Below are 22,864 nucleotides of genomic sequence, written 5' to 3' on the forward strand. Positions count from 1 at the left end.
GTACATTTGTTCTGAGCCCAAATGTAGCTTCTTGTTCCCGCAGGTACTTAGAAACGTTATACTTCCCAATGGGGATGCTATGTCCTATACAAAATTAGACAGCAGACTTGTTTCTGAGTCTCATTGTGGGGACAATTGTCTTAGGAGACTCAGGACTCTAGAAGTTGCCAGAGTCAATACATAAGACTTCTTGAACTAGGGACTCTATATTCTCATATATTCACATTTTCTCTCTCTCTCTCTCCCTCTCCCTTTCCTTCTCCTTCTCCCTTCTACTCCCCCTCTCCTCTCTCTCTCATCCCGTCTGCCCTGTGCTGGGACAATGGCCTCACCCACTAACTCTCTCTCTCACAGGGCTCTGGCCGGAAGAGTGGTATGAAGGAGTCTGTGAAATAGCAACCAAGTCACCTCTGCTTACCTTTCCCAGCAAAGAGCCTCTTCGATCAGTCCTCCAGTACAACTCAGCCATGAAAAATGATACAGTGACCCCGGTACGGATTCTCTTCTCACTCTTGTTAAACTGTCCAGAAACAATTAGAACAAATCCTTTCCATGTCCTTGTGCTAACTGTCAGGCTTCCTCTCTTCTGGGAAGGCACCATCATGAACCTCTGAGTGTTTCTTTCCCTCCAGGCTGAGCTGAATGAGCTCCGAAGTACCATCATCAACTTGCTAGATCCTCCTCCTGAGGTGTCTGCCCTCATCAACAAGCTGGACTTTGCCATGTCCACCTATCTCTTGTCTGTGTATCGGCTGGAATACATGAGGTACGTGAGCATTCACCTCCACACATACTGAGGCAAACTTTTCACTTTTGTGTCTTGACAGATATCAGACTTTTTCAGCTCCTCCCAAGACCTACAAGCATTTATAAAGCAAACAACTGCTGACGGCAGGGGGAGGGTCCTTTACTCACATCACTTAGTAGGCAGAGGCAGGTGGATTTCTGTCAGTTTCAGGACAGCCAGAGCTATATACCCATGAATATATGCACACTTGTGTGAGATATCTCACACACACACACACACACACACACACACACACACACACATAAATGTAAAAAAAATAAAATAGGATGGCTAAAGTAAAGAAAATGGTCACCTCATTGCCATTTCCTATAGAAAAATGTAGCTCCTTCCTCTTTTGTTCCCTCAAAGAAAAAGTAGCCAGAGAGCTAAGTGTGTAGCCCAGCAGAAGAGGGCTTGTCTCACATGCAGGGTTTTATCCCAGACTACATTTTAATAAAAGAAAAGAAAGAAAGAAGCTACAGAAAGCAAAACACAGTAACCGTGGTTAGTGTAGTGTGCCTAACTAGAAGAGCTTTCTCCCACTCCTCAAGTGTGGTACTTGGGTGTTATATAGCCATGGGCTCCCTGCAGATCCCCAAGAGCCTTACGCCAGCATAGAACAACTCCTGAGCTCTGACCCAAGGATGAGACTTCAATTTCCAGTTCCTGTTTATTAGGGAAATTTTGAAATCACAGTGTGAGAAGTAAAAGCATCCGAGCCTGCACAGACCCTGGCTTTGCTTACAGAGACTCAGCTACCCCTGAAAGGCTTGTGTGGAGGCCGGTGAATCTATCGTTAGGCCTGCTTTCCTACTGCAGCTCCTAGGACCTGAACAGCTCTTCAGTACAGCCATGGTCCAAGCACACGAGTTTCCATTTTCTTCCCTTTCCCTGAAGGCTACAGGCCTTTTGTTTTTGCCTTCTTATAGTCTTTTCATCTTATACATGTATATGACTGTAGCACATGGATACCAGGCATGGAGCAGGGGCTCTGAGGTCACCTGCAAGAGCAGCCCTCTCCTCCAACCAGTGGGTCCTAGTCACCAAACTCAGGTTGTCAGGTGTGGAGGCAGGTACCTTACCCTCTGAGTCATCTGGCTGGCCCAGGTTGGAATTTATTATCATAAAGGTAAAAAGAAAAATACCAGTACTGGGGCTAGAGGAATGGCTCAGCGGTTAAGAGCACTGACTGCTCTTCCAGAGGTCCTGAGTTCAAATCCCAGCAACCACATGATGGCTCATAACCATCTGTAATGAGATCTGTTGCCCTCTTCTGGTGTGTCTGAAGACAGCTACAGTGTACTCATATATAATAAATAAATCTCTTTTTTAAAAAAATACCAGTACTGGTGAAGCTGAGGCAAAAGGGTTGGTATGAATCTAAGACCAGCCTGAGCTACATGAGACCATGCATGACTCACAAAAATGAAGCAGGAGCTAGGCAGACGGCAGTGACTCCGAGGGCTTGCTGTGTTCCCAGCACCCCCATGAGGCAGTTTACAGTCCCCTCCAATTCTGGCCTCAGTAGCACCCACTCACACAGCGCACAAACACACACACACGAAAACAGAGCCCCACGAATGAATGGCACAGAATATGCCAAAGGTAAAGAAATCTGAATGCAGGTCTCAGGGTGGGCATGGTAGCCCATGACTTTAATCCCAGCCCTCTGGAGGCAGAGGCAGGTGGATTTCTGTGAGTACTAGGCCTGCCTGGTCTACACAGTGAGTTCCAGGACAGCCAGGTCTACACAGAGAAACCCTGTCTCAGAAAACCAAAAAAGATGGCTGGTGAGATGGCTCAGCAGTTAAGAGCACTGACTGCTCTTCCAGAGGTCCTGAGTTCAATTCCCAGCAACCACATGGTGGCCCACAACCATCTGTGATGAGATCCGATGTGTCTGAAGACCAGCTACCATGTACTTATAGATAATAAATAAATCTTTTAAAAAAAAAAAGAAAAAAAGCCTTGGTTCCTGTAACCTCTGTGTCACTAGTAGTGTAATTAGTGGAGTGAAAGAGATAGCACTGTGTAACTAAATGATCAGCCTGTAGAAAGTCCAGATGAGCGTGTGCTCCTGTGAACAGCAGAGATGCTGTTGTGTAAGCCAAACCGTTCAGAACAGTGCCCGTCTCTGATGGGGAGGGGTGTACCTTTATGTGTTCAACACTGCTCTCTTTGTTAGGGTGCTGCGTTCTACAGATCCAGATCGCTTCCAGGTAATGTTCTGCTACTTCGAGGATAAAGCTATTCAGAAAGACAAATCTGGTAAGCTTGTCATTATAGTGCTTTCATGATAAGAACTTGAGTAGGAAAAAGAAAATAGTTCCTATTTTCTGTTCACATAGAGAAAATAGTTTTATGACGTTACATACTCCATTGGAAGTATCTTCACAAAATATATAACCTTAAAAATATGGCAAGGTAGGACCATCAAAATGGCTCAGCAAATAAAGGTATTTGTTGTGCCTGACAGTCTAAGTTTGATCCCTGTGACCTTTGTGGTGGAAGGAGAGAACTGACTCCATAAATTGCCTTCCAACAATTAAAATCCACATGCACTGTGAAATATAAGTGCACATGTGCACACAGAATAAATAATAAATGTAAGATACTTTTTCCTTTTTAAAAACTATTTGTTTTTATTTTATAACCTATTTTGCCTGCATGTACATCTGTGTGAGGGTGTCAGATCCCCTGGAACTGGAGTTACAGACAGCTGTGAACTACCATGTGGTTGCTGGGAACTGAACCCAGGTTCTCTGGAAGAGCAACCAGTGCTCTTAACCACTGAACCATCTCTCCAGCCTCCCCCCCACACCAAGACTATTTTTTAAATAATCCAGGGTAACCTGGGTTACAGTTGAGTTGGTAGAGCACTTCCCTAGTGGGCCTAAAGCCCTGAGTTCAGTTCCTGGTGTACTAGTAGTGTTTGCTGTTATCCAAGCACTTGATTGTGGAGGCAGGAGGATCATCTCAGCTGTATAAGGAGTATAAGGAGGGGCAGAGCAGGATACTCGAGAAGCTGTCAAGTGGGGTCTAGAGAGACAGCTTGGCAGTTAAGAGAACTGCTAGTATTCAGATCCCAGCACCTACATCAGGCAGACCCCTGTAACACAGCTAGCTAGAGGAGCCTGATGCCCCCTCTGGCCTTTATGAGCACTTGTACAGACATATGCACGTAAACACACACAGACACACACACATAATTATTTTTACAAAGTAAAAAATTTTTCCAAAAAAAATAATAAAATGAACTTTTTGTTTCTAATTTTGGAGTATTTCAGATTTTGACTTTTTTTGTTTTTGTTTTTTGATGATGAGGAGGATCAAACCAAGAGCCTCATACATAATAGGCAAATACTCATCCATAGAGATACCTCCCCAACTTGCTTTTTAGATTTTCAATGTTAAGATCAGAAGTACTCGACATATACCAGGAAGTAAGGGGGGGGGGGATGGGGTGGTCCTGAGGGGAGTATCAGGAGAACACAAAAGGCAGTTTGAGAACTCCCAGTGACTATGGTAGGAACAATCTGAACAGTAGCAGTATTTGATTATAACCTGGATTTAAAAGCAAAAAGCTAGAGGCTAGAGTGCTGTCTCCATAGTTAATAGCATGTGCTGTTCTCAGAAGACCTAAATTCACATCCCAGCGCTCACATGACCACTCACACCCATCTCTAACTTCAGGTTCAAAGGGTCTAAGGCCTTCTAGCTTTCATAGACATTAAGTATGTTCATCCTACATGTGTACATACATAGACACATACAGGCAAACACTGTATGTGTGTGTGTGTGTATGTGTGTGTGTGTGTGTGTGTGCAATATAATATTTTTAAACCATGAGTCCATACTAATTAAATTATTGAGTAAATGCAAAATAGAAAAAGAGAGATAGGGTTGGGGATTTAGCTCAGTGGTAGAGCGCTTGCGTAGTGAGCACAAGGCCCTGGGTTTGGTCCCCAGCTCCGAAAAAAAAAAAAAAAGAAAAAAGAAAAAGAGAGATAACTCTTTCTTAAAGAACTCCAGTTTATAAAAGTAGAAGTGGAAATAAATAGAATGCCCTCGTGGTTAGCTGTAGTACTTACTGCACAGAATCCATTGAGAGGCCACAACTAGCAAAATGTCAGAGAGAAATCAGATACAGGCATGATCTCAAACACTATGAGCATACGTTCATAAAGATGTGTTGTTTGTGGCTTTAATTCACTGAGCACTCCTGGAGTGACAGTTAGCTCCTCAGCTCAGAGTGTGGGTTCTATAAGGATGGGAAGGGAAAAGTAGTTACTCAAACACTGTGCTGACAGTTTGCTTCAGAAATGGTAAGAGATGGTAAATGCCTTAGCCCCTGATATAATGAGACAAAAAAAAAAAACAAGTATGCTACACCTCTCACTCCAGCACCCAGAAGTCTCAGGTCAGAGTGTTATCACAAGTTCAAGTCTAGCCTGAGCTACACATGAGAAGCAAACCTGTCGAGCCATGTCTTAAGAAACCCAGCCAGGGGATGTTGGGGATTTAGCTCAGTGGTAGAGCGCTTGCCTACCAAGTACAAGGCCCTGGGTTCAGTCCCCAGCTCCAAAAAAAAGAAAGAAAAAAGAAAAAAGAAAAAAGAAACCCAGCCAGGGGTCAGGGGAGAGGAAAGGAAGGAAGGAAGGAAGGAGGGGAGGAAGGGAGGAAAGAAGGAAGGAAGGAAGGAAGGAAGGGAGGGAGGGAGGGAGGGAGGGAGGGAGAAAGAGAGAGAGAGAGAGAGAGAGAGAGAGAGAGAGAAAGGAAGAAGGTTGTATCACTTCCAGCACTCCCTCCAAGTCCCCTGAACCCCACCCTAATGAACAGGTCTTAGATAGCTAAATTGAAAACCTTTCTATAAATTAACTGTGTACTTAAAGTATCAAGGTCATGAGGTCCAAAAACAGACTGAGGGATCAACACAGTTATAAGAGACCAAGAAATGTGAGAAAATTCTGTGCGGTGTTCAGGATCCGCTCCAGGAACAGAAAGGAGACATGACAGAAAGGAGACATGACAGGGAGATTCGGGTGATAGTGTGGTGCCAGGTTTCCTACTTCTGATAAATGCAGGCTGCTTATGGCAGATATTCTACTCTGCAGCTCTGTGCACCTGAGATGGTTGGTAACTTTTGTGACTATGCCTGATCCCTGGAACTGCCCTTGCCATGTCTGAGCTTGCTGGTAACTTGGACTGTCCTAATCCCCGAAACCTTCCTCTCATTGCAGGGATGATGCAGTGTGTCATCGCTGTTGCTGACAAAGTATTTGATGCCTTCCTGAACATGATGGCAGAAAAAGTAAGCCTGCCTGAGCGCCAGTGTGTGCCTTCTGGAGACACATGGGAGAGCCCCATGGTGCCTGTCTTCTCTTCTCGCTCTAGGCCAAGACCAAGGAGAATGAAGAGGAGTTGGAGCGGCATGCCCAGTTTCTGCTGGTGAACTTCAACCACATTCACAAGAGGATACGCAGAGTGGCTGACAAGTACCTGTCTGGTCTGGTGGATAAGTAAGTTTGACTTCTCTCTAATGCTCTGTATGTGTATAAACATCGATAGCGTGGGACAGGGAAAACCAGCGTTGCATCATCAGCCCAGAAAATAACGAAGTCAGAACAAAAATTCAAGGATGATGCAGCTCCCTGGAGAATGTCAGTGCGTTTGTAACAGCCTACATTTTAGCCTAGAGACATACTCATTCTCAGCCATGGGTATTATTGGTATTATAAGCTCAGTATCTCCTAACCCAGGATCTATCTAGAAGTCTCCCAGGAGAATAAGGATCCTGTGAGCTTCTCAGAATAAAAGCTCACACTTACATTTTCCCACTGCTTGTGCTAAGAGGCATGACAGCATACTGGCACCTTTCAGAAGGTAAGCTGGGTGGCCTCTGAAGTATAAAGGCCAAGTTAGCACACACACTGCTGGCCGCCAGCTCCCTGGGAGTACCACAGAGGCTACAGGCCTTCTTCAGACAGCTGCAGAGGTGAGGATCGGCCAGGAGCCAGCCAGGCCATCATCCACAAGGACCAAGCCCTGCACACATGGTGTACATCCAAGTCAGACCACATGTAAGATGAGTACCGCACAAGGCAGTGTCCTTCCAGTCTTCTAGAACCAGGCAACTGCTTTACTTCATTCCAGTATTCTTGTTTTCTGTCAGTGGCATGAGACGTACTGGGAGCCACCATAAAACACTAGAACTGCCCTGGAAGGGAGGGGTATGGCCTGTATGTGCCCTTGGATGTAGGATGGACTGGACCTGAGAACATTTCTGACCAGGCTCCATATACCTCGCTGTGGAGAGAGAGGTGGATAGGTGCTATGTCTCAGTGGGCTCATGGCTGTGCAGGGGAGGCCCCAGAGGTGGACTGTGTAGGTTCCTGGGAAGTTCTTCTCCTCAGCCCTGAGAACCCTTCTTGCTGCAGGTTTCCACACTTGCTCTGGAGTGGGACTGTGCTGAAGACCATGTTGGACATCCTGCAGACCCTGTCACTATCACTAAGTGCTGTGAGTATCCCAGCGATATAGATCTACCTAGCACATGAGCTTCCCACTGTGTGTCATACTGACTCCAGTAATACCCCTGAGCCTCACTTACTTACACATGGTAAATGGAGAGGGTACCCAAACTGTTCCCTGAGGTCTCCTGCTAGGCTGTGGCAGGTTTGGGAGTCCATGTGGGGCATGTGACACTGTTGACTGTGTCACATGCTTGGCAGAGCAGCCTTGAGGGCTTAGGGGTCTGTTGTTTCCAGGATATTCACAAGGACCAACCTTATTATGACATTCCTGACGCCCCCTATCGGATCACGGTTCCTGACACGTATGAAGCCCGGGAGGTAAGTCCCACCTGGTCCCCTAGAATGAGGGCTTCCCTGGGAATGTACAATGGTTCTTGGCACTGTCCTCCTGCAGGGGGAGCTGAGCCTGTCTGTGTTCCAGGCCTGTGGCTTCCCACTCAGTGTCCCTGACTCTGCAGCTTTACTGCTTTAGCTGCCAAAGGCATTTCTAGCTATGAGTCAGCTCTCAGCCCCTCAGATCTGCACTGAGCAAGCATGGCTTTTAGAGTTCAGTCCTTGAGGCATGCTAACTTGTTCACTGTAGAATAGAAAAATGGACTCTGGCTTTGCCATACCCTTTGATCCAGATAAGGAAGACGTCCTGCTAGCTCCTCTCCACACTGAGTCTGATGTGGAGCTCCTGCTACAAGAGTACTGGACTGGTCCAGCATTCTTCTAGCCTGGGGTAGGGCTCTTCCCTAACTTAGGCCTCCCCAGCTGGACAGAGTTATATGGCACCTCTGAGGACTTTTCCCCATGTAGAATATCGATTGACTGACTCAGGATGTGTTGCACAGTGACCGTAAGATGGACTGTTTATGTTGTAGGATCTGCCACACAGCCTTCTGCAAGAACCACAGCCCATAGTGCACTCAGGGCCCCTGTGCCTGTGGCTTTGGCGTTAGTACATGGCTACTGACACAGCTCCCATACCCATTACCTTAGACTAGCTGGCTTAAATAAAGACATTGATTTTCTCACAGTGGTGGGACAAAAACGTCCAAGAACACAGTGTTAGCAGGGGAGTCTTCTGAGACCACTCTCCTTAGGATGCAGGATCCTTCTCACTGTGTTCTCATGTGGTTCCCTCTGAGAAGGTGTCCCTGATGTTCCCGCATTTCTTCCTTGCATAAGTACACCAGCTGTGTTAGGCTGGGCTTTCCCACTGTGGCCTTTAATTTAATAACCTCTTTTAAAGTCCTTCCAAGTACAATCTTATTCTGAGTTTCTGAGGATCAGGGCTTCAACGTAAGACTTTAAGAAGACACAGTTTAGCCTGTGACAGTCACTGCCACCTAGATATGCTGACTTCCAGTTGTTTAACTTCTAGAGCATCGTGAAAGACTTTGCTGCACGCTGTGGGATGATCCTGCAGGAAGCCATGAAGTGGGCACCCACGGTCACTAAGTCCCACCTGCAGGTACTTTCCCCAAATACCAAAAGCAGTCAAAATATAAACTCCTGTGTGATAAACAGAGACCAAGAGCAGTCTAAAGCCTGAGAAAAGTGCATGCTCAAGGATCAACTGTTGGACATGCCTTTCGGGGTGAGTGTGACTGTCAGGCCAGTGCACCTGGCTCTGACCACTGTAAGGTATTAGGACTGTGGGAGGATTGCGGCTACTTACAAGGTGAGTTGGGGCAATGTGGGGTTCAGGGACAGTGGTGCAGGCTGCCCAGGCTTGTTGCATTATGTGCACCTTAGTGCAGGGCCTTGAAGGCCAGTGAGCAGACAGAATCAAAGGCTTGAGTCTCAGTGACACTCTGTTGAGCCTACACATATACATATGTATTTCTTCAGACTAATGTTCTCACTTGCAAAGAGAACAAAATTGCCACAGAATATAGAAGGGGAAAGTTGTCTTAGAAGGAATCAAAGATTAAAAATAAGAAAAGAGGGGCTGGAGAGATGGCTCAGCGGTTAAGAGCGGTTAAGACTGCTCTTCCAGAGGTCCTGAGTTCAATTCCCAGCAACCACAAGGTGGCTCACAACCATCTGTAATGGGATCTGATGCCCTCTTCTGCTGTGTCTGAAGACCGCTACAGTGCATTTAATATATAATAAATAAACAAGTCTTTTTTAAAAAAATAAATAAGAAAAGAAAGGGTACCACTAGAAAGAACCTGAGCTAACAGGGAGCTGAGTGAAGCCTGTGTGACCTCAGCAGAACATTTAAGGAGGAACAAATTTTGTTCATTTATTTTTTTGTTTTCAAGATAGGGTTTCTCTATGTACCCCTGGCTGTCCTAGAACTCACCATGTAGACCACCAGACTAGCTTTAAAGTCATAGAGATCCACCTGCCTCTGCCTCTGCCTTCTGGGTATGGGATTAAAGGTGTGTAACACCTTACCTGGCTCAAGGGAGAGTTATTTTTAAAAAGTATTCCTCGGGCTGGAGAGATGGCTCAGTGGTTGAGAATACCGACTGCTCTTGCAGAGGTCCTGAGTTCAATTCCCAGCAACCACATGGTGGCTCACAACCATCTGTAATGGAATCCGATGCCCTCTTCTGGTGTGTCTGAAGATAGCGACTGTGTACTCACATACATAAAATAAATAAATAAATCTTTTTTTAAAAAAGTATTCCTCGTGGTCAAGCCCAAGAAAGGTGGAGCAGCTGGCTCTGAGAGACCTAGAGTCAGTTTGAAATACGCTGAGCAAGAGTCCCTGACTTGTGCCTAGGATTACTGTCCACACAAGGGGTTGTTCAGCAAGGATTGAGAAACGCTGGAAGAGGAGTCATCTGGACCCACATTCATACACAGACGAGGGCAGAGCCACGCCTGCTTATAAAGGCACACTTTGACACTGTGCAGTTTTCATATTTAGCCACTGGGATTCTTCAGCTTTTTTCTAAAATCATTAATATTTGAGAAATACCTGTTTCATGTCGTGTAGAGGAAAAGAGCCATAGCCACTAATGAAAACAGGAATCCTTTAGTGCCTAAAGATTTCAGGAAACAAAAAGGAACCAGTAGGTAGAGCTCATCCATCCCAGCATTGTTTTTAAGGCAAACAGCCTTAATAAGAACATCGAGGCTGGGTGATGGTGATGCATGTCTTTGATCCTAAAACTAGAGAGGCAGAGGCAGGTGGATCTCTATGAGTTCAAAAGGCCAGCCTGGTCTACAGAGCAAGTTCCAGTACAGCCAGGGCTACACAGAGAAACGCTGTCTTGAGAAAAAAGAAAAGGAAACCGAGTATTACAAGGAGGCTTGAAAGGGTCATAATATTTCCAACAAGCACACCGGACCCTGGTTCCTTCTGCTTTGCCCAGCAGCCATTCCTTCTGAACCCATGACTTCATGCAGCTGTCACTGACCAGCTTCACTGCCTGCCCATCCTCCCCAGCCTCAGCCTCCTCAAGTCCCCCTCCCAGTGCCTCCACAGTGGTCCAGTGTTAGTAGCAAATCTCATTTGGTTTTTAAACTTAACCATTACTCCATCCCTATCATCGTAGAGTCTGATCATAGATGGATTTCCCCAGCTACAGAAATTCCTAAAACAATTGGTAATATTGTGTGTGTGTTTGTGTGCTTTCTCCTGCTCCTGCTCCTGCTCCTGCTCCTGTGGTGATGAGAATATGTCATTCCAAGAGTAAAAACCTTCTTTTTCCTCTTGCTCTGCTCTGGTGTGTAAAATAACTTTTATTTGCCTGATTTCAATGTTTCTGATGCATATGGTCTCCATCTGCTAACATAGGCCTAGTCCTGGGAGCTTCTAGCTTCTGTACAATCTAATCTAGGCCTAGAATGTTTTCAGCCTCTGAGACTTTCTGCTGAATAAGCTCCCCCCTTCCTAGTTCTTTCTGATCTCTGACTGGCTGATTCAACTCAGTTGTTCTGACTCAAACTTCTCTCCAAGCTGACTGCTTCAATCTGGTTTCTCTCAGTTTCTCCTAAATTGCTCTGCTTGGCCTCATACTAACTCTGGCAATCTGTTTTAACCTTCTGACTCCTTCTGTCTTCACCTGTGTCTAGCTTATTCTTTCTCCGCAACCTGTCTCTCTATAACTGTCCTGGTAAAACTTTCCCCCACCCCTCTCTTTGCACTGCTCCCTTAAATTGCCTCTCTTTTTCTCTCTTCTCATGAGAGTTGGTAATATCTTATTCTGTCAAATCTTTCTCTGATTCATCACTTTGCCTGCCACTCAGTTAGACATTACTTTCAAACATGGATGCTTCCTTCTAAAAACTAACTTTACCTTCATTATTTGGGATTAAAAATGTGTACTAAGGGTATGTCTGTATTCCATCCAGAGGGATTAAAGGTGTTTGCTAAGGGCTGAGTCACACCACAATTAGAAACAGCCTTTTTTTTTTTAAGTTAATAACACAGTCTTGGGGTTCACAATGTGATCAAACATCCTGCATCACTGGTGCCCTCCCGCTAGCCAACAGACACGCTCAGATACTTGTTCTGGGTTCCCATTTCACACATTCCTCAGTAGCAAAGTACTGCCGTAGCAAAACAGAAGTCTGCGTGAGGCCTCTGTTTGTATGGCCTGCATGTTCACAGCAGGCCTGAGGCTATGTTGCTTGTTTTCCAGCAGCTGGCAGAACACTGACCAGATAGCATGTTTGCAGTCAAGGATGGTCCTGTATAGATCATGACATCTCCTACCAACTGTGTACTAGCCACTCAGAGATCAGGACCTCCTCCTCATTTATAAATGAAAAGGGCTTAACTCCCTGATGGTCCCACAGTTGGCAAGTCAGAGCAGATCCTGCACTGAAGCCTGGTATCGGATCTGCTGCTTTATGCTTCTAGAGTTTTCTTTCTGTTAGTGATGTAGCTTGCTTTCTTCCATTTCAGGAATATCTGAACAAGCATCAGAACTGGGTGTCAGGACTGTCCCAGCACACGGGATTGGCCATGGCCACTGAGAGCATCCTTCACTTTGCCGGCTACAACAAGCAGAACACAACTCTTGGGGTATGTGAAATACCCTATGGAGCAGTGAGCTCCTAATCTGTGATAGGGGAAGGACTCAGTCTATATGTAGATTTTCATGAAAGACCCTCAGCTCCTGTACCCCACACATTTCTGAGGTATGTAAGGCATCTGTTGACAGATGGGGATTGATGAGGGTCCAGAAGTGCCATCCAAACAGGCATTTCCCTATTGTGCTTAAGTTTTGTAGGTAAAATTCGATACATTGTGAAATCTGACTTTGTAGTATCATAGAGAGGAAAGAAATTGGCTTCTCAGACATACACAGCATTATACATAGTCACATTTGTCTGGACTCAACCTTCCTAATGCTGGGACCCTTTAATACAGTTCTAAAGTTGTGGTGATCACCAGCCAGAAGGTTATTTGTTGCTACTTCATAACTATGACTTTGCTATTGTTATGATTGTGATATAAATATCTGATATGTGTCCCCCAAAGGGGTCACAACCTACAGGTTGAGAACCAGTGGTCTGGAACACTCACTGGACTTCATGATTCTGTTTCCTGCAGATGCTCACAGACACACACATGGGCCTCCCAGTTTTATCTGTTTTGTTTACAGTTAATTAGGTTTAAAAGCAGTAGTTTCAAAGTTAAGTTAGGCTGGAATTGAAATCAGACAGTCACACCTGCTAATAAGGCTGGCCTTGCAGCTTAAGCTGTTTCACTCTACACACACACACACACACACGCATACACAGTCAGTATGAACCCAGAATACTGCCAAATGTGCGTTGTCCTCGCCCTCTGAGAAACTATAGGTGGGCTGTGAAATGTGCTATGTGGAGGTACCACAAGGAAGGGAAGATTGTCCTCAACACCCAGCCAAGAAAAAACACTTGGTCAAGGGCCTGCAGTCTCCCTGGGAAGGCCTGTGGCTCTGTCACCAAGGAGCTTGTACTTTGGTGTTACTCAACTTCCTCTGAAGGCATCGGCCTTGGCAGATGTGGCCAGTTGGACCATATATAGCTAGCTGTCACTAGCCATTCTACTCTTGACAGTAGATTGTCAGCAGTTAGGGGACAGAGGCACAGCTCTATACTGCCACCTTCCTCAGGCTGAAGAAGACCCCTAGAATTTTAGAGTTCCCAGCTCAGGCCAAGCCAGGATTTGTGACTTTGCTGCTGAAAGGGATTTCTAGATTAATAGAACTGAAGCAGCTTTAGAAATTGTATCAGAGTTGGTTTGGTTTGGTTTGGTTTGGTTTGGTTTGGTTTGAGACAGTGTCTCACTATGTAGCCCCTAGGTATTAAAAGATGTGTTTAAGTGCATGGGTTTGGAGAGGCTCTAGGAAGAAAGGAAGACATCCACGTGTGGGTACTGTGCCCCTGGCATTAGCCCTCGCCTTCCATCTCAGAGGATTGCTGAGAGACTCTGGCCCTTCTCTGTCACTGGAAAAGGGAGGACAGTGAGACTGCTGCAGAGATGCCTTGAGCTTCTACTCTTCATATGAAGCACGGAGTGGAAGCTGCTGCAAAACCCAGAAAACTGCTGGCTCATGGCTAGGGAGGGAAAAGGGCCTCACGCTCTCAGCACATGGTGCCGGACTCCTGGCTCTACTGCTGGTGAATGCTTCAACAAGACCCCAGGAGGCAGGGCTTCTTTTCCTCTTCTCTTGTTTCAATGATTTTCTTTACCTTAGTGTCCTGTTTGAGGATCGGATCCCCAACCTTGGGCTGTCCACCTCTTGGAGAACACATGAGCAGAGGGCAGGGCTTAAAGCCACTCACTTGTTTTAGGTACTGGCTAGCTAGCTCGCAAGGGTCTGTTTTGCTGGAAGGATTTTCATCTTTGTCCCAGAAGATTACAGCTTATAAGTGAGGAGAAGACACCTGTGTTGCTGCTGTTTGTTTTATTCTTTGGTTTTGGTGGAGACCACTGTGTCCAGCCGAATAGATTCTTGGTAAATGGAAAGGATGCTTTTTGTTCTATGTTTGATTGTTGGTTGTGCTTGAAACCCTGACTAAGGTACCTCTGTCCTATAGTCCCCAACTCCACATTCTTAAAAGAGCTATCCCTCGTACACACATGTAGAGACCAGAGTTATTTATGTGGGGTGGTGCACACCTTTAATCCCAGCACTTGGAAGGCAGAGCCAGACAGATCTCTGAATTTGAGGCTAGCCTGGTCTACAGGACAAGTTCTAGGACAGCCAAGGCTACACAGAGAAGTCCTCTCTCAGGAAAAAAATTAGATTTTTCCATGAGGCATGCAAGTGGTCATGTTAGCTTGGCACACTGAAGGTTCAATGGTCTGTATTAGAGCTTGATGTCCTACCAGGGCTTTGGTTAAACATAAGAAAAAATGTTTTGGCATCTAAACCAGCTCTCTGCACCTATCTAGGTAACTCAGCTCACTGAGCGCCCGGCCTGTGTGAAGAAAGACTACTCCAACTTCATGGCATCCTTGAATTTGCGCAACCGCTATGCCGGCGAGGTACTTGTCTTACCCTTGTGCAGAGCTGTTCTGAGCATCTTAACTTCATGCTACTTAGCTGTTTTATAGTGGGTGATGTGGAATTTACTCACTTCAGTTGACTGGAGGAGCCTGGGTACCAGCACTCAGTGGTACATTCCAGGGCATTTATGCCGCTCCTTAGCATCTTTACAAGGAAGTGACATCACTGGCACACTGAGGCATGCCAGGGCATGTGCTATGTGGTAGTAGACATGTGCAATGTTGTGCATTCTCCTGGACACTTGCTAAGATCAGTGTGCCAATATTCTAGTCTTACAGGTAAAGAAACACAGACCCCTGAGGTTAAATAACTTGTCAGAAGTAGGCTCAGGAGCCATGTGTGCTGGCTCCATACGGAGGGCTTTCACTCACAGAATTTATTCCCGGCTAGCCAAATCACTTACCCATCTGGTTTCAGATTTCTCTTCCACAAATTCAAATCTCGTTGACACTGAAGGTAGAGGCTGACATCTCATGAAGTGTATCAGAGTGGTCTCCTGTGGCGTGGCTCCCCTCCCCCACCCCCAACACTGCTTCTCGCTCAATCCAGTGACTGCTCTTCTGTGCATCTCGGACTCAGCATGGGCTAAGTACATGCTGAGAACTGCAGAGAGAGCTTATTCTATGTCATTTTGAATGATGCCATGTGCTGGGGAAGCAAAAAGTCTGCCTTGGGGGCCTGGGTTTATTTTTGGAAAGAGTCATATCTCCTGTATAACCAAGTATATGAATAAGAAAGTAATGCTTTCTGGAAAACGTATATGTGAAAAGATTGTGAAGCCAGTTTTGTTGTTTGAGTCATTAATTGACTCTGAAGGAAGTTTATTTATCTAGCTTATGTTTGTAAGCCTTGTCCTGGCTTAGCAGTGTGTACACTGATGAGACTATGTCTCCACTTTCAAGGATCAGAGTTGGTGAAAATGCCAAGATATATTTCCTGGAGAGAGGCTCAGTGACAGCATCATTGAAATGAGCTCTAGTCTAGCCAGTCCTATTGTGAGCTGGGCCAGCTGGTGGCCAGGGCCTTCCTCACTGGCGTGTGTGCTGGGCTCAGTGCACAGCTGCTAATAAGTGTACTTCTTCCCAGGTGCACGGGATGATTCGGTTCTCAGGTGCCACAGGCCAGATGTCCGACCTGAACAAAATGATGGTCCAGGATCTGATTACAGCTCTGGACCACAGTCATCCTCAGCACTATACCCAAGCCATGTTCAAATTGACGGCCATGCTCATTAGCAGCAAAGGTAACACACAAGGCCCATGGGATTCTGGGTTCATGTCTAAGTGAGTCTTTGTTTAGAAATCCTTGATAACCTGGAACTCTGTCAAAGGAGTAGGCAGGCGTCTGCTAGTAGTCTCTGAGCCAGGTAAATAAAGGGCACTGTTGGCCCAGATAGTGCTGGTTCTCATCACAGCCTAGGGACCCATGTTCAGGCCCAGCCAGAGTCAGGAGCCTCTGACTGATTTGTGTCTGGTTCCAGATTGTGACCCACAGCTCCTTCATCATCTGTGTTGGGGTCCCCTCCGGATGTTCAACGAGCATGGCATGGAGACTGCACTAGCCTGCTGGGAGTGGCTGCTGGCTGGCAAGAATGGAGTGGAAGTGCCGGTAGGACACTGACCCAGCATAGCACTGTGGGTGGTGGGGTTGCACATAGGAGAGAAGCCGCGCTGGCTCTGCCACCAGTGAGTACTGGGACTCACTGTCACCCTCATAAGCTCTGGTCTCCAGAAACAGCACGTGTGTGTGACAAAAGGTACGATGACGCTGGAGCAGTTGGTACAGACTGTATGTGGGAAGCTCAGAATGGAGAGCAGTGTCTGTGTGAGGCTGGAGGGCTGTCTGTTACAAACCCACTGATGTCAGAGCTGACTGGGAACAACTGCTTTCTCGACTTGCTAATTGTGGACTCAGTCACTTTACCCTAGGTCTGTGTTTCTAGTTTTACCTTTTCATGGAGCCTCCAGGCAAGATTATACTCGACTCATCTGTCACTCATCTGACATGATTGGTACAGAAGCCATTTCAGATTTTAGGTTTTTTCTTCAGATTATGGAATATTTGCATGTAGATAATGAAATACATTTATGGGAAACAACTCCCATATGTAAGACACATATTCATGTATGTATCATGTACTTCTTTTTTTTTTTTTTAAACATTCATTTATTTATTTTACGTATTTGTACACACAGACACTGTTTTCAGACACACCAGAAGAGGGCATCGGATCTCATTACAGATGGCTGTGAGCCACCATGTGGTTGCTGGGAATTGAACTCAGGACCTCTGGAAGAGCAGTCGGTGCTCTTAACCACTGAGCCATCTCTCAGCCCCGTATCATGTACTTCTTATGTGCCATAGTCTGTGCCATTGGAAATTTTTATGCAGTATTTTTATAACTTTATTTTTGTTTACTTATTTTATGTATATATTTTGTCTGCACATGATGTCTGTGTACCTCATGTATGTCTGGTATATAAGGAGGTCAGAAGAGGGCATCAAATTCCCTGGAATTAAAGTTAGAGATGGCTGGGAGCTAACATATGGGTGTGTGGGACAGAACCCAGGACCCCCTTCAGTAGCAACCAGTGATATTAACCCGGGAACATCTCTCCATCCCTACCCCCATGCATTATTTTTAATGTACCTACTTGATTTTGAGGTAAGGTGTCTTCCCTGCTGTGTCAGGCTTGCCCTGCACACTGTTCTGTAGAGCCATAGCCCTCACACAGAGCCTAACCACAGAGAATTAGAACTGATTCAGCTTCACAGGCTAGAGCAGTGTTCATGACCACTGTTGTCAACCTCATGTTGCATACTGGATTCCAGGTGCCCTTAAACTTAAAGTCTGTCTTCAGGGTGGGTGGTTTGAATCACTAAGGAGCCTCAGTGGCAAGGACGGTGGAGCTGCCCCAGGCTGTGGGTCCTGAAAGCACCTATGGTGGGAATGAAACTGTTTTGTTTTTTTTTTAAAGATTTATTTACTTATTTATTTATTTATTTATTTATTTATTTATTTATTTATTTATTATAAGTACACTGTAGCTGTCTTCAGATACACCAGAAGAGGGCATCGAATCTCTTTACAGATGGTTGTGAGCCACCATGTGGTTGCTGGGAATTGAACTCATGACCTCTGGAAGAGCAGTCGGGTGCTCTTAACTGCTGAGCCATCTCTCCAGCCCGAAACTGTTCTTCTTATGGAAGCTTCCTGGCTGAGCATGGTGCTATGTGCCCTTAATCCCAGCACTCGAAAGGCAGGCGACCTTGAGTTCAATGCCAGCCTGGACTACAGAACAAGTGCCAGGACAGCCAGAGTGACACAGTAAATCCTTGTCTTAAAAAAAGAAAAAGCGGGGCTGGGGATTTAGCTCAGTGGTAGAGCGCTTACCTAGGAAGCGCAAGGCCCTGGGTTCAGTCCCCAGCTCCGAAAAAAAGAACCAAAAAAAAAAAAAAAAAGAAAAGAAAAGAAGAAGCAGGTAGGGTCCTGGGCTCAGCTCACAGCACCACAGAGAAGCCTGGGCAGTAGAAAAGAAGAAGCAGGTAGGGTCCTGGGCTCAGCTCACAGCACCACAGAGAAGCCTGGGCAGTAGAAAAGAAGAAGCAGGTAGGGTCCTGGGCTCAGCTCACAGCACCACAGAGAAGCCTGGCAGTAGAAAAGAAGAAGCAGGTAGGGTCCTGGGCTCAGCTCACAGCACCACAGAGAAGCCTGGGCAGTAGAAAAGAAGAAGCAGGTAGGGTCCTGGGCTCAGCTCACAGCACCACAGAGAAGCCTGGCAGTAGAAAAGAAGAAGCAGGTAGGGTCCTGGGCTCAGCTCACAGCACCACAGAGAAGCCTGGGCAGTAGAAAAGAAGAAGCAGGTAGGGTCCTGGGCTCAGCTCACAGCACCACAGAGAAGCCTGGCAGTAGAAAAGAAAAAGCAGGTAGGGTCCTGGGCTCAGCTCACAGCACCACAGAGAAGCCTGGGCAGTAGAAAAGAAGAAGCAGGTAGGGTCCTGGGCTCAGCTCACAGCACCACAGAGAAGCCTGGGCAGTAGAAAAGAAGAAGCAGGTCGGGTCCTGGGCTCAGCTCACAGCACCACAGAGAAGCCTGGCAGTAGAAAAGAAGAAGCAGGTCGGGTCCTGGGCTCAGCTCACAGCACCACAGAGAAGCCGGACAGTAGAAAAGAAGAAGCAGGTCGGGTCCTGGGCTCAGCTCACAGCACCACAGAGAAGCCGGGCAGTAGAAAAGAAGAAGCAGGTCGGGTCCTGGGCTCAGCTCACAGCACCACAGAGAAGCCGGGCAGTAGAAAAGAAGAAGCAGGTAGGGTCCTGGGCTCAGCTCACAGCACCACAGAGAAGCCGGGCAGTAGAAAAGAAGAAGCAGGTAGGGTCCTGGGCTCAGCTCACAGCACCACAGAGAAGCCGGGCAGTAGAAAAGAAGAAGCAGGTAGGGTCCTGGGCTCAGCTCACAGCACCACAGAGAAGCCTGGGCAGTAGAAAAGAAGAAGCAGGTCGGGTCCTGGGCTCAGCTCACAGCACCACAGAGAAGCCTGGCAGTAGAAAAGAAGAAGCAGGTAGGGTCCTGGGCTCAGCTCACAGCACCACAGAGAAGCCTGGGCAGTAGAAAAGAAGAAGCAGGTAGGGTCCTGGGCTCAGCTCACAGCACCACAGAGAAGCCTGGGCAGTAGAAAAGAAGAAGCAGGTCGGGTCCTGGGCTCAGCTCACAGCACCACAGAGAAGCCTGGCAGTAGAAAAGAAGAAGCAGGTAGGGTCCTGGGCTCAGCTCACAGCACCACAGAGAAGCCTGGCAGTAGAAAAGAAGAAGCAGGTAGGGTCCTGGGCTCAGCTCACAGCACCACAGAGAAGCCTGGGCAGTAGAAAAGAAGAAGCAGGTAGGGTCCTGGGCTCAGCTCACAGCACCACAGAGAAGCCGGGCAGTAGAAAAGAAGAAGCAGGTCGGGTCCTGGGCTCAGCTCACAGCACCACAGAGAAGCCTGGCAGTAGAAAAGAAGAAGCAGGTAGGGTCCTGGGCTCAGCTCACAGCACCACAGAGAAGCCGGGCAGTAGAAAAGAAGAAGCAGGTCGGGTCCTGGGCTCAGCTCACAGCACCACAGAGAAGCCGGGCAGTAGAAAAGAAGAAGCAGGTAGGGCCCTGGGCTCAGCTCACAGCACCACAGAGAAGCCTGGGCAGTAGAAAAGAAGAAGCAGGTAGGGTCCTGGGCTCAGCTCACAGCACCACAGAGAAGCCGGGCAGTAGAAAAGAAGAAGCAGGTAGGGTCCTGGGCTCAGCTCACAGCACCACAGAGAAGCCTGGCAGTAGAAAAGAAGAAGCAGGTAGGGTCCTGGGCTCAGCTCACAGCACCACAGAGAAGCCGGGCAGTAGAAAAGAAGAAGCAGGTAGGGTCCTGGGCTCAGCTCACAGCACCACAGAGAAGCCTGGGCAGTAGAAAAGAAGAAGCAGGTCGGGTCCTGGGCTCAGCTCACAGCACCACAGAGAAGCCTGGCAGTAGAAAAGAAGAAGCAGGTAGGGTCCTGGGCTCAGCTCACAGCACCACAGAGAAGCCTGGCAGTAGAAAAGAAGAAGCAGGTAGGGTCCTGGGCTCAGCTCACAGCACCACAGAGAAGCCTGGGCAGTAGAAAAGAAGAAGCAGGTAGGGTCCTGGGCTCAGCTCACAGCACCACAGAGAAGCCGGGCAGTAGAAAAGAAGAAGCAGGTAGGGTCCTGGGCTCAGCTCACAGCACCACAGAGAAGCCGGGCAGTAGAAAAGAAGAAGCAGGTCGGGTCCTGGGCTCAGCTCACAGCACCACAGAGAAGCCTGGCAGTAGAAAAGAAGAAGCAGGTAGGGTCCTGGGCTCAGCTCACAGCACCACAGAGAAGCCGGGCAGTAGAAAAGAAGAAGCAGGTCGGGTCCTGGGCTCAGCTCACAGCACCACAGAGAAGCCTGGCAGTAGAAAAGAAGAAGCAGGTAGGGTCCTGGGCTCAGCTCACAGCACCACAGAGAAGCCTGGGCAGTAGAAAAGAAGAAGCAGGTCGGGTCCTGGGCTCAGCTCACAGCACCACAGAGAAGCCTGGGCAGTAGAAAAGAAGAAGCAGGTCGGGTCCTGGGCTCAGCTCACAGCACCACAGAGAAGCCTGGCAGTAGAAAAGAAGAAGCAGGTAGGGTCCTGGGCTCAGCTCACAGCACCACAGAGAAGCCTGGCAGTAGAAAAGAAGAAGCAGGTAGGGTCCTGGGCTCAGCTCACAGCACCACAGAGAAGCCTGGGCAGTAGAAAAGAAGAAGCAGGTAGGGTCCTGGGCTCAGCTCACAGCACCACAGAGAAGCCTGGCAGTAGAAAAGAAGAAGCAGGTAGGGTCCTGGGCTCAGCTCACAGCACCACAGAGAAGCCGGGCAGTAGAAAAGAAGAAGCAGGTAGGGTCCTGGGCTCAGCTCACAGCACCACAGAGAAGCCGGGCAGTAGAAAAGAAGAAGCAGGTCGGGTCCTGGGCTCAGCTCACAGCACCACAGAGAAGCCGGGCAGTAGAAAAGAAGAAGCAGATAGGGTCCTGGGCTCAGCTCACAGCACCACAGAGAAGCCTGGCAGTAGAAAAGAAGAAGCAGGTAGGGTCCTGGGCTCAGCTCACAGCACCACAGAGAAGCCTGGGCAGTAGAAAAGAAGAAGCAGGTCGGGTCCTGGGCTCAGCTCACAGCACCACAGAGAAGCCTGGGCAGTAGAAAAGAAGAAGCAGGTAGGGTCCTGGGCTCAGCTCACAGCACCACAGAGAAGCCGGGCAGTAGAAAAGAAGAAGCAGGTCGGGTCCTGGGCTCAGCTCACAGCACCACAGAGAAGCCGGGCAGTAGAAAAGAAGAAGCAGGTCGGGTCCTGGGCTCAGCTCACAGCACCACAGAGAAGCCTGGGCAGTAGAAAAGAAGAAGCAGGTCGGGTCCTGGGCTCAGCTCACAGCACCACAGAGAAGCCTGGCAGTAGAAAAGAAGAAGCAGGTAGGGTCCTGGGCTCAGCTCACAGCACCACAGAGAAGCCTGGCAGTAGAAAAGAAGAAGCAGGTAGGGTCCTGGGCTCAGCTCACAGCACCACAGAGAAGCCTGGGCAGTAGAAAAGAAGAAGCAGGTCGGGTCCTGGGCTCAGCTCACAGCACCACAGAGAAGCCTGGCAGTAGAAAAGAAGAAGCAGGTCGGGTCCTGGGCTCAGCTCACAGCACCACAGAGAAGCCTGGCAGTAGAAAAGAAGAAGCAGGTCGGGTCCTGGGCTCAGCTCACAGCACCACAGAGAAGCCGGGCAGTAGAAAAGAAGAAGCAGGTCGGGTCCTGGGCTCAGCTCACAGCACCACAGAGAAGCCGGGCAGTAGAAAAGAAGAAGCAGGTAGGGTCCTGGGCTCAGCTCACAGCACCACAGAGAAGCCGGGCAGTAGAAAAGAAGAAGCAGGTAGGGTCCTGGGCTCAGCTCACAGCACCACAGAGAAGCCTGGGCAGTAGAAAAGAAGAAGCAGGTCGGGTCCTGGGCTCAGCTCACAGCACCACAGAGAAGCCTGGCAGTAGAAAAGAAGAAGCAGGTAGGGTCCTGGGCTCAGCTCACAGCACCACAGAGAAGCCTGGGCAGTAGAGACCCAGTTGCTTCCTGGTTAGGACACCACATTATTGACAGTGTGTTACCTCTGTGAGGCCAGGATCCAAATGACATCTTACATCCTACAGAGGGCCCAGAAGCCATCCTCCCCTAGTGACACACACAAGACCTTACCTCCTACTCCTTCCCAAACAGCCGCTAACCTGGGACCAAGTATTCAAATGCCCAAGGCTTACGGGGAAATGTCATTCAAACTGGCATACTGAGTCTCTCTGCTTCCGTACTGTCCTGTGCACATGCAGGAGGATGCAGTAAAAACTGCACTGCATTGAATCTCTGGTTCCCAGGCCCCTTGGTGTTCTCCCCACCTCACTTAGACTGGCAGACTTGTTCTAGAACTGAGCTCACCTGCACCTACCTCTGTCCCTTCTGTCTCCTCGCTCGCCCTGCTGTAGCTCTGCTAGATCCCATTGCTCCTGCTCTCCCAGGCTGTTTCTGCCTAGCTGCATCCCATTTCCTTTCCTTAGATGAATGTCACTGA

At 47.9% G+C, this 22,864-nt stretch overlaps 1 protein-coding gene across 5 annotated transcripts in view; it reads left to right on the forward strand.

Annotated features, from left to right (window-relative positions):
- The window catches only part of Pi4ka (phosphatidylinositol 4-kinase alpha), a 123,189-nt gene that overhangs the window by 72,790 nt on the left and 27,535 nt on the right, over window positions 1–22,864 (forward strand). For all 5 annotated transcript variants that reach the window (XR_015632861.1, XR_015632860.1, XR_015632859.1 and 2 more), the window contains 12 exon segments: window positions 355–491; window positions 633–766; window positions 2,973–3,055; window positions 6,028–6,098; window positions 6,182–6,306; window positions 7,225–7,306; window positions 7,555–7,638; window positions 8,690–8,779; window positions 12,176–12,295; window positions 14,660–14,752; window positions 15,861–16,017; window positions 16,255–16,382. Coding sequence is in view for 2 of the 5 variants with exons in the window: in NM_001415014.1 (NP_001401943.1) it covers window positions 355–491; window positions 633–766; window positions 2,973–3,055; window positions 6,028–6,098; window positions 6,182–6,306; window positions 7,225–7,306; window positions 7,555–7,638; window positions 8,690–8,779; window positions 12,176–12,295; window positions 14,660–14,752; window positions 15,861–16,017; window positions 16,255–16,382 (1,304 nt within the window). In the remaining 3 variants the exon portion in view is untranslated.

The sequence above is a fragment of the Rattus norvegicus genome, chromosome 11 (assembly GCF_021556685.1).
Source record: "Rattus norvegicus strain SHRSP/BbbUtx chromosome 11, alternate assembly SHRSP_T2T, whole genome shotgun sequence".
NCBI classification, from domain to species: domain Eukaryota; kingdom Metazoa; phylum Chordata; class Mammalia; order Rodentia; family Muridae; genus Rattus; species Rattus norvegicus.